General features: G+C 41.6%; 1 protein-coding gene across 1 annotated transcript in view; it reads right to left on the bottom strand.

Moving 5' to 3' along the window:
• Positions 1–12,270, bottom strand: part of ALK (anaplastic lymphoma receptor tyrosine kinase) — a 102,916-nt gene that overhangs the window by 50,816 nt on the left and 39,830 nt on the right. Inside the window, exon 6 of the mRNA XM_008948668.1 lies at positions 3,394–3,563. Coding sequence (XP_008946916.1) covers positions 3,394–3,563 — 170 coding nt within the window. The remainder of the gene's footprint in view (positions 1–3,393; positions 3,564–12,270) is intronic.

The following is a 12,270-nucleotide window of genomic DNA, read 5'->3' as shown; positions in this document are numbered from 1 at the left end:
GAAACAATTGCTAGGCAGGTTGTGGTAATAAGATCAGCCTACAGTAAGCTCCAGAGAATCACTTTGTTACGTGTGCTTGTATTTTATCGATGTGATATAACTTAACCATACTGTTAAACTAACAGAATGTCTAATTATTAGCTACACAAATCACTCCTCTTCAGTTACATCAGGCTCGTTTGCTCTTGCTGTCACATTCCCACGACTGTATCATTATTAAATCTAAACTCATGTTTACTTACAAACCAGAACCAATTGCGTAAAATAACCCAAACCCAAACTATCAACTCCAACCGAGCTTTCAAGACTCCATTTCCCACTTGCATTCCTGTGAAGTTAAAAAAGAATAATCCTCAATGGGTTCGTCACTTACCATTGGAAAACAAAAAGTAATTTTCCATCAAATAAAACAAATTTACAATAATGTGATTCTCTACTCTCAACTCAGATATTTTAGCACTGCATTAACATGTAAGTTGCAGTAAGCAGAAAAGACCATTTCTCCAGCTTTCACTAATCTGTGCAGATTATCTGATCTGAAGATAACGTGTCCTTCAGGGAGGGGTAGGTGGCTCCATGGGGGCCAAATGAAGCACAGCAAGGATTATTAGTTGATGTTGAGTGTTTTTAAGCAGCAAGTTAAAATATAGCACCTTTGGAGACTTTGCCTTGCACCTTTGGTGGCACAGTCTGTTCATCCAACAGCTCAAGGAGGTCTTGCCCACAACTGGCTGGTCTAACTGTAGCTGCTTTGACGGTGCATCCCTCTCCAGGCCCTTTGCCTGTCCTCCCCCAAGCACAGAAGATACTGAGCGTTTGGAATTGGGTTACACTCTATTTAGTCACACACCACATGAGCTGACTCTCAAGGCTGTTTTGCCAACATCTTTCAGAACAAGGATATCTAACTTTGGGATGATGTAAAAAGCAAGGACTTCAGCCTCCTTTAAGTCCACAGAGTAAAGGTAAGATCTCCCACAGGGTGAAACTGCAGTTGGATGCTTCCCTAAGGATAAAATGGGAGGAAAGAAAGCAATTCTCTCCTCATGGTATTCTTGGAAACTAAGCTGTGTCTAGGGCTACCCAGGCTAACACAGTGCTAGAAATTTAACATCCCCCAGTCCCAGTTTAGCTTCTTTGTCATACTCCTCCCTACTTTCTGCTCCTGCCAAATCACCTGTAGTGTTCTAGCTGTGATTTTTCTGCCAAAATATAATTTCCTTCAATAGCCTGAGGAATATCAAACATTTAAGAAATGCCTGTTTCTAAAGATAGAGCTGATCTAATTTCTTGGAAGTCTTCCTAATGATTCTTTGAAGAGCTATAAGCCAAACATGGAAATTATGGCTAAGCAGCTTTTGAACCAGCATGGTTTTGAGCAGTTTTAGAGCATATTATCTTGTTATTAATAACACTCTCCATTCAACTTTCCAATCACAATGGAATGTGCTTCAATTTTGCGTGGAACTGCTACCCTGGTGTGCTTTATTCAAGACCTTTACTTCTGTGAGGTGTTTAAAATTTCAGCTCCTCCTGTAGGAATATCATGCTTCTATTAACACAGACCCTCAGAGCTGCTGACACAGGAACCCACTAGAAAAAGACAGACACAGCAAGCTTTCAGCAGCACCAGCATTGTGTTCATATCAATTAAAGACTTCCTAGAGTTCAATGAAACTGGCATTTATCATCTCCAAAGTAGATGTACTGCAGTCTCCACAAGATCATGTTGGTGTCCACAGAGTTCCTTCCTAATTTGTACATCGGTCCAGCTTTCCTAAGAAACAGGTTTTGACATGGTGAGAAAGATGCCTGCAGTACTTCCAAGTCTCACAGGAGTTTTCTTTCTTCCCAGGAAGGACTGGTTTCAACTGAACAAACCTTAGGAAAAAAAATTCATTAAACCAGTGCACTTTCTGTGAATAAATAAGGACAAAAACTTTTCAAGAGACACAAAACTTCGCCGTTTTCCTTGCCTATGCGTTAGCCTCCAACAAACTCTCTTCCCTAAGTGAACCCAGCTGTCTTTCTCTGTAAGTAATGGGGAAGTCAGGGTGTCAGCACCTTATACATAATAGTCAGCTCAGTGTTATCAGTGGAATCTGTGATTTTACATGAACCACTGCGAGCCTATCTCCTAAGATCAAAGCATTCTCTGCCTGACTTGTGCAACCAGCGAGAATTTAAAAGAAAGCAGTAGTATAAGAGTACAGAATAATTCAGGTACAAAACATTCCCCTGGCAACATTAGAAAATAAATCACATAAATAATAATGGCAAAATATACCATTCTTCAAAGGAAACACAGCTGAAGGGGGTGAAGGAACCAGGTACTTTTACAAATGGGGCTTCAGCAGTGACTGTGCAATAAGCCTAATGCTGAGATTTTTTCAGCCTTTGACGCAGGCGTATTAATTATACATTCAGGATTGAAGCGCTGGCAGGGGCCTTGTTGTATTTGCAGCCTACGTGCATCCCCAAGAGCCAGCAAGATAAAAGACATATTCATACAATATTTGTTCAAACTTCTTATGAGGCAAACTATCCCTTAATGAAATCCATTATTTCTAGGGCACAGATTTCCAAAAAGACAAAGGACACCAGTGTTCCTGACACAGACTGTAGATGCATCTTACAGCCTGAGGGCCAGGGCAGCAGGAGGTGAAGTATGCCTCTGTCTTCTCTGTAAACAGCATAAGCCACAGCACACATAAAAAGTAAACAATGAACAACATTATTCCCTTAAAGCTGACTTGTAAGAAACGGCTAAAACAACACTCTTTAAATAAGCATATGCTACCAGATCAAGCACATGCTACCAGATAAGCTTTTCAAGCTTGAAGTTAGAACACAGTCATAACCCAGACAGCCCTTTATTAAGCTGAGCCTCTTGCTACAGCTAACACAAAGGTTCTCAGATGCATCCTTGTTTGCTTTTGTAGCAGGTTCTTCTCCCACTCCTTTCATCCTCAGATATAGACACATTAAACACTGGGAACTCTGATACACAGAAAAAAAAATATCCACTATGGTGCTCACATCCAACGCCAGTAAACCACACAAGAGGATCAAACATTCCACATATAACAGCATGTGAGGAGAATGATTATTTCCAGACAGTGAAATAGAGAGACAGAAGAGTTTAAGCACCTTTCTGCAAACTACCCATTGACCCAGTTTGTGAACCAAGCGCACCACTCATTCTGAAATTGGTTCTGAAATTGGGTGCTTTGCTCTAACTATTCAGTTATCCTCATTCACCTCTTGGGAACAAAGCACTTCCCCCTCCCTGAAGGAATAGCTTCCAGGAGTGACACTGGCCATTTCCATTGCCAGGCAGCCAGTGACGAAATGACTGATCACCACGAAGGAGAATGATGAGAAGACTCATACCTATCCAGCATGTCTGGGAGAGGTAAGATCATCCACTGCCATGTTCCCAAACCTTCGCTGTTATCTGCATGCCAGAGCGTGTGGCTCTGTTCCTTTCCTGTCTTGTTCTCAAACAGCACCAGGGATATATTTCCCAGCAAGACACCATGGATGAGCCATGACATTCGTAGCTAGGAGAAAAAGAAGAGATGAGGTGAAACATCACAAACATTAGACAAAAGTTAACAAAATTCCCAATTCTTCTTTCATGTCTTTACTTTCTAATCCCCGAAATGTTGATTCTCCCTCACTTACGCTCACATAATAATGTGTAGAAAACTCCAGAGGTGTGGAAGCCTGTATGATACTTAGTATGTGCTATTTAATATTGGAACAACTGGCCTTTTGTTTTGGTAAAGTTGAGTTCAAAACACCTGTGTTTTAGCTTTCACATACATGTAATTTAAAGGGATAAGCTAATACCTCTATTATTTGCAGTACAAAGATCACACTCCCCTAAGACACCACCCAAGAGATTCAAGTTAAGACTAACAACTTTTTCAGGAACAAACTTTTCTATTCCAGCAGCAGCAAAACCACAGGGAGAATAGCTGCAATAAACAGGCAGCACTGGAAATCACATCCTCATCCCCTAGACACACTTCAAAAATCAGTTTCTCCTTACCTCTTTGCAAGTTTCTAGAGACTTTCCAATTAAAGTTCAGCAATAATTATGGGTTTTGTCAATTAAAATACCTTAGGGAATCTGTTTTTATGTTTTTATTATGTTCAATGTAATTGAGTACATTCCTATGCATTTATCCCCTTATATAAAATTATTTTGTGTAGTTTTCTTGCTTTATAACTTTCTGCAACAGGCTAGTGTCAGTATCCATATTATATGAACATAGTCTTCAGATTTTATTGGGAAGAAGAAGAGCTAGCTTATTGTTAATAAAGAGCATAAGTAAAATATACCTATATATTACACGCAGGAGCTGGGTATCATCTCAATAATCAGTTGAGTTGAGAATGGTGAAGGAACAAGTTTATTAAGGCTACATTAACAATGGAGTTTTTGGACACAAGGAAGTGTTCAGCACAGTATCCAGCATCCATGCATGTTAAAAAATACCCTTCTATTTTTTTTAATACTTCAAAGCCAACACCGAAGTCAGGAGGCTAGGAATTAAATGTGTATTTTACGCAGGAATACCTGATAACATCACTTGCTTTCTTGTTTTGATAGCAAAGAATATTCATGCCCTTTTGTCAGCATAAAAAATAACTGCTAGATTTTGCCTCCTGCTCCTGTCTCATGGTGTAAGTCTGTCCCGGCAGCTAAATCAGATTTAGGGGTTGAAAGGACAGAAGTGTTGCTATTATTCCTAGCTTATGCTCACAATTTTGGGGTGGGTGGAACAAAATTCTGGATACTCATTATATTAATTACCAGTACTGAACTTAGGTAAACAGTGCAGTTCACCTGCCCGTCTCCAAGGCTACAAAGACAGCAGTGACTCTCTCCACTGCAAAACTAGGATGGAGACCAAAAATCTAAATGTGGTTCTTTTCTCTCTCCAGCCCTGGAATTACTGCATTTGCCTGGAATCACACCTGGGTCTGTTGCACTGCTAGTGCATGTGTATGACACAAACACTGGTAAGATCTACAAACGGATATGCAAGTATGGGTCTGTGAATCCATTTTGTTATGTTATTTCGACCAGAAATTCAAGACTGATATGTAATGCTTTGAGTGGTTCAGCAAGCTATCACAGGAGCCTTCCAGACCACAGCACTTCTGGGGACAAGCCACTGCTCAAGTCTGACCACCAGCTCAACTCTCACCCCAAGTCTGGGAAAGGACTTGTGGAGTCCCGTGTCTGTTTCCATAACGTCAGACAGTGGAAAGCACAGTGAGGATTTTCACCATGCAGCCACCACAGAGAGAAAGCAGAGTCGAGCAGGACTGCCAGGAACTGCCTCAGGTACAACACAAAGTGGTGACCAGGGAGGTGGCTGAGGATGGCTGAGTTCATACCCACAAGTTCACCAGAACCAACAGTGGTGGAAGACGCTACTGACAAATGTTTATGGTGTAGGAGGCCGATGCCTTCAAACTTGATCCCTGCAAGGCTGCTCCTCTTACTGCATCCATGATCTTAATGTCAGGTGACAATCAAGATGAAAGAACTTGTGAGGTGTTTTATATTTTCAAGTGCCTATGAAGGGAGGCTATTAAAATTACAGCGAAAATTGCTTTTCCTTAAAAATAATTGGAATACCTTTCAGATCCACTTAAGTAATTTCCCTCGAGAAAACTGATCAGAACTAAACTTTCTTTTTAAAATTTTGTTTTGTTTTGTTTAAATAACTTTGGAATGTCACACTTAAAGCACTCAACCTATAGCAGGGAAAGCAACTCCTCATATTGCAAGTCCACACGTGAAGCACTTTTAGGACTCTAATGCCAACTCTATTGTAACATGCTATGTGAAATTTCTAGTACAGGTGAGCTGGAGCAACTTCACTATGCTATTTTGACAGTCCAAAATTTGAGAGGTAAATCTCTGAAGCTCCTATTACGCAGGAGCTTTCAGACCTCTGTCTCTTCTGGACACCTGCCAGACAGTAAAAGGCAACATCTACACAGTCAAAAGTGAGAAAAGAGCAAGCCTTTGATAGATATTAATGTAACACTAGAGCAAAAGCTGAAGAAATTGATGAATTGGAATGGATGCCTTTGCACACATGTCAGCTGTTTGAAGGAAAGGAGCACTTGGCATTAGACTTGGGAGATCAGCTCATTGGCAAAGTGCAATATGCAGCCTCTAATGAACTGGCTCTGAGTGAATCGACTGGCACTGTGTCCAAATGGGCATTTTTGGCTGTGGTTTTCATGGTTTCTAAGCTTCACAGCAGGGCAGTTCAGGTCTTTTCACACCTGCTGAAGTGAACCAAAGCAGATGATGAGCTGGATACCACAGTAAGGACTTCCGAATGGGGCTGGCATTCTTTCTACAGAATCTGGCATCAATGATGGCAGATGGTATTACACACATGATACGTCCTGTAAGCAGTGCCGTGGCACATTTGGAAAAGTCTGAATCTGGGCTGCTGGTGGCATTCCCCTAACACTATGTATCAAACATCTCCCTCTGTGTTAAACCAGGAGAAAAATATTCAGAAGCTAGAAACATCACTGAGAAATTAATTAAGCATTGCAGGTAGACATTGGCTCAATGGCACCTTGCTTTCTGGCTTTAGAACCCACCATAGCTGGTGATAAGCTGTTCATATGCAAACCCACTGACTCGGTAAATGAAATACTCTAAATTGATTTGGGGAAAATTCAAGGGAGAGAGAGCCCATGGTAAATACACAGCATATTGAGGCAAATTTGGGTCAGATGGCCACATGCACTGTACTGCAGACACCATCTGGAAAGACGCCCTCTGAAAATCCCCTTAGCCTCTGAGGTGGTGGAATTTCTGAACGGCCAAACAGGAAACTCGACTCATCCAAGAAAGAATGAACTAATCCTTATCAATATCAACAGAGCTTGGCAGGTTTAACAGGGAGGTGAAGAAAACCAAGAAGGATAGATTTTCTAGCACAAGCTGCATAATTTCAACCCCACATGAGAACTGAGACTTGCATTTTACTTCCTTATGTACAAAAGAAATAAAATACTGAGAACCTTCTGGGTGATGTTTGGGTCTGTTTACACCTGTGAGGCTATTTTAATGGCTAGAAACATTCCAGTATAAACTAGTGCTCAGATGTCTGATTGAGGACCAATGACACACACTCACACCAGCATAAATAAAACATTTCTCAGGGGCACTCCAGAGAGTTTCTGTTTCTTTTTCTTCCCTTTCTCAGTGGCAGTGCCCCTGACTGGTGCATTACAGCCCTTCCTTGCAGGAAAAGCTAGTTGTCCATCTTTAGCACAAATAACCAAAGAAAGGGAAAAAGATGAACATGCTTCAAACAGGGCTTGGGTTAAGGTATTTTTAGGAAGATGGAGAAGAGCTCACAGGCATCCTGCTCCCAAGGAACTGTAGTAGCTGGATCCCGCTGGTGGCTATATCACTACTCACACCCCAACTCTACACACAGGCTTACTTCCGTGAGCCATCACTTTAGTTCTCTTGCCCCTAATCCTTGCCTTCCACCTATAATATTTGCTCAAAATTGTCCTGACCAGGAACTGCAGACTCTTTAAATACACTTTTTTTTTTTTTCCCCTGAAAAAGCTAACTCTTGTCTTCTTCACTGGATGGGAAACAGTAGAAGCTGTTTTCAGATGTGAATGCACTGATCCAGTCAATGTAAGTCAGGCATTAGAGGAGCTCTTTAGTCTCTCTTGTAGCATGCTAACTTGTCTGCTTTTGCTTAGGACTCAGGTGTGCAAGCAAGAACCTTATGTAAATGTTAAAATTATAATTAACTGATCTGCTCATGTAGCTTTAAAATACCCAGGCAGGTAAGAGAAGCTTGTATTTTATATGAACAGACTCTCATGCTACTTATTCTCACATTATTTCTTACTTATGTTTACTTTCATAAAATCAAGAACCTAATAAAAGTACCTTTATTTCAGGAAACAAACAAACAAACAAAAATAAAGACAGCAATGAAAGAGAAAGGAAAAGAAAGAGTTCACAGTTTTGCTGCCAGAGTACTGTGGAATGACTAGACCCTCAAGAAATTTCAGCTATTATAGATCCACCAATCTAGTGACATGGAAGCCAGGTAGCAAAGAAAGAAAGAAAATATAAAGGCAGATAAAAGTGAATAAGCTGTACAGATTTTAAAAACAACACTTTAAAATAAATTAAAAAAGGATGCTAACAACATTCTGCAAAATAAAACACATGAAAGGCTGTGCTAGAGGCCTATCTATGTTGCATTTTTCATGCTCATAAATGTTCTGAGTCAATGTTATTACCATGTACCCTTCTAAGTTATTTAAAGCTCAAGGAATAGAGGAGAAAGAGATACACTCTGCAGGTGTCAGCATAGGGCCCAGAATGCATTCAAGGAATGATTTATATTATTGATTTACATGCTTTAAAAAAAATAAAGCAGTTTTGCATAGAAAAGAGAACTGAATTAATAACCATAGAGGATGAAAACATCTTCGCATCTATAAACCTGAACGCAAGGGCAACCTTCAACTACACTGTTTTACATCAGCATATTAAATTTATTTTCTAGAGACAGTATGTTTATATCCAAAAAGTAATTTCAGGCTTAGAAGAAGTCTGGCTCAGTTTAGTATTAACTTGCATAACATGATGGTGGCTTTCAAGAAATAGCTAGTTGAAATGTCAAAACAGCATCAGGAAAAGTTTTTCATTATTTTAAACACAGCCAAAAGCACAAAGCTCTTTTACTATCACAGGAACCAGTTTTCATTGTTTCTCAGCACAACTATACACGTTAAAATGTTTGACCAAGGATCTAACAGAAAAATGAAATAATCTGCTTCTTAGTCACAATGCAGTCCCTCTCGCAGAGTCACCTTCTTCTGAGGAGACGTGTGAAATAACATATAAGGCTAATTTCAAGTTCATTGCCATCTAGGCCAACACCACCCCTGTTGTTATTCTCCTTTTCTGTTACAGCCTATACCAAAACTGCTTGCATGGCTCTTACTTCTCTCACTAAGGTCTATGACAGATTCTCGTGTGCTGAGCAAAGCACAGCCTTTCTAAAAATCAGGCTCCAGACTGCTCACATTTTTGCAGTGACTCTCCAGCAGAAATAATAGCCATAATCCACAACAAAATGAAATCTCACAGGATAGATATAACTAACTGCTGCCCAGGCTGGTACACTCTGTACCAAGCCCTCACAGAATGCAGTAGTCCTGGACCTGGTCTTAAATCTTGCTATGACAGAAGCCCAAACACCTCAGGAAGACACAGGTATGTCTTCCACATACCTATGCACCGCAGCATCCTTCAGAGCCTGAGGATGCAGACAGCAGGGAGCACCTCTGAGAAATGGAATGAAACCCAAGTCAATGTACATGATTCTGCACTTGCTCAGAGACAATTCTGGGACTGAGGGAGATGGGATTGCCTCACTGTCCAGATGTGGGGGCCTAGAACTGAGTCTCTGGCTTGCACATAAAGGTGAGTGCTCCCTGGGCATCTCTAACACTTGTGTCAGTTCTCTGACATGTTTGCAAAGTACTGAGAAGTAGGTGGCCATGACAGTCTGGAAACTGTGCACACCTAGGGGCTGTCAGCTGTGGTAAAGCAATTTAGTTTTGCCATGGGTGGCATCTGAGATGACGGCACTTCCCTTGGACTTTAATTGCAGTGTGGTTTCCCAGATTCCCAGACAGCAGTATAGCTACTAATGACATGCATATGGATTTCTTCTTCAAAACGAGGAAATGTCTAACCACCCCACAGTCCTCTTTGCCCTGTCAGCCTTGTGCAGGCCAGCACTCAGGGGAGGAGAATTACAGTGTGAAGAGAAGGGGAGAATAATGCTGTGCTTTATTGCTCAAGCTCTAGAAAATCTACCTTTCAATCAGGCCACTGTTTGGTTTTATTCTTTACACTTAGTGTGCATTCCTGTGCTCAATTACACGTGCTTTGTTTCCAATGAACTTTTACATCTGACTTAAAAGACTTTCATTCCTGATTACTGTGACGCAGTTTGGTTTCTGAAGCATTTCCTGATTTTTTTGTTGCATCTCTCTTTTTGGCTACTTCAGGGTAATGGACCATCTCTTCCTAGACTACGCATACCACTTGCTGCAGTTCCCCAAGATCTAGTAGAAGTGCCACAGTTTCCCTCTTCCATACAAACTGGGTTTTAAACACGCAGTTAATGGGGTCAATAAGCAAAGGACTCTACCAAATGTGCAACATGAAAAAGATAACAAAGACTGTCTGGACTGCAAACAAGAGAGATTCTTTGAAGCCAGGATACACTAGCCAAGATTTAATAAAACAACAAAAAGAAAGAGAAAAACTAACTGAACCAAGAACAAAGGGCAGCACGACAAACAGCTCTGACATGCCAAAAGCACTGAAGAACAAAGAAGAAGAAAATATAAAGCTCCTCAAAACAAACAGGAGCAAAGTGCAATATAAAGACATACACAGAGTGCAAGGCACATTAGGACAAATCCCAAACATGTGTGGGAAAGTACAGGCTGTGTTTATTATGGTATCTCCTGCACGCATTTTTACCTTCTCTTCTTTTGATGCATGTGGAGCAGTACAAAGCAGGTCAGGCTGATTTTTCCCCTTTCTGAGTTAATAAGGAGCCTCTCACTGGGCACGAGGAACACCAGGGAAGCACAGACTCCAAGAAGCCCAGCAGGCTCCTAGTGACAGAATTCAAGCTGGAGAGAGCACAGGGATGGAGGGCCATGCTCGACTTGCACTTAGCAGCAATATGTATGCCAAAGATCATCCAGGCTCCAGAGTCTCCAAGTGCTAGTGTCAGCACTGATGCAAACAGCTGGCCAGAACCTCAGCAGGAAAGGTGTTTAGACCAGGTCACCCCATAGTTCCCCAGGGTGCTAGCAGTCATTTTCTCAGACTGTTCAGCTATCTCTGTTGCCAGTCTATCACAGTTAAAGAGCCAGGTTGAGAGAGAAAATAAAAAAGTCTGAAGCATTAGCAAACTCTCTGTGGCTGGCACCCAATGTGGACTGCTTGACTGTTTCCTTATCAGCATTGAGTCCTGGTTCCATGGACATGTTGGCCAACACCCAGGATCCTCCAGCCTGGTAAAGAGCACTGCAGCAGGTAATGCCCTCCCGCTGGGGCTGAAGTGATTAATTCCTGTGAACACCTCAGACTAAGAAGCAGGGTGTCAGCATTTGCCAGGGTGGGTGTTACTGTGTTACACGACTGGATAAAATCAAAGCAAATTAAGGAATGGGAAAGAAATAGTAACTTCAGTAAACAGTGGGTCTAGTAGTGCTCCAGGGCTTCCACACAGCAGGGAGAGATGAGAAGGGAGGCAAGACCAGCAAACTGGGGATGTCTGCTGGCCTCCTTGTTGCTCTCAGGGCTTGCAGCATATGGCCTTTGGCAAAATCCCACGCACAGAGCAGGGTTAAGCTCCACTCACCCAGGAGAGGTGAGACACCTGAGTAGGTGGGGCAGCACACTCAGTCTCACCCCAAAGTGTTCAGCTGAGTTATGTTGCTATGTGGGTAGCCATGGCACACAAGGATGAGGAAGGGTGTTAAACAACAGGTTTAAGGACAGCCTCCACCATTAATTAGTGCAGGATGTGAATCTGAGCAGAACCTCTCTGGGGTATAGGAACCAGCTGTCAGAACAAGCTGCTATGTAAGTGAACATGCAAGGAGAGCAAGTAGATGTCTGATGGATCATGTGAGCTGGATCAAATACAAGAGGTAGGGCAGGTTTATGGCTTCCTCCGACTGTGGAAGGATAAATGGGTCTAATTTGCACACACTTGCTGAGATCCCTTTGCCACATGAATCATGAGTGAGTTTTGTCAGTGGGATTTCAGTTGCCAGAGAATCTGTCCTGGTTGTGACATGCCAGGTGGAGCTGTCAGCAGTGACAGGTAAAAGAAAAATCATCTTTTAGTGCCTGAACTGGAGCCAGTTCAATCAGGAAGTGATTGAGAGTGAATAAATACAGGACAGCATTATGGTATTTTCACAACCTCTTTTCTGACTATAATTTCACTGTAAGGAAGTTTGTTGGCACCTATTGGAGGAATAAGTGTGTAGGGAGGAATATGTCCTATCTCCTCTTGTATTGTGCTGAAAAGTGGAATTAAATTATTCTGCTCACAGACAGATTGTTCCAGTAAAATAGAATTTGAAGCCACCAGAGGCTCATTGAGTAAAGCTTTTACACTATATGAAAAGGCAAGA

This window comes from Merops nubicus, unplaced genomic scaffold, assembly GCF_000691845.1.
Source record: "Merops nubicus isolate BGI_N331 unplaced genomic scaffold, ASM69184v1 scaffold18321, whole genome shotgun sequence".
NCBI classification, from domain to species: domain Eukaryota; kingdom Metazoa; phylum Chordata; class Aves; order Coraciiformes; family Meropidae; genus Merops; species Merops nubicus.
This window is presented reverse-complemented; position numbering and strand designations above follow the sequence as displayed.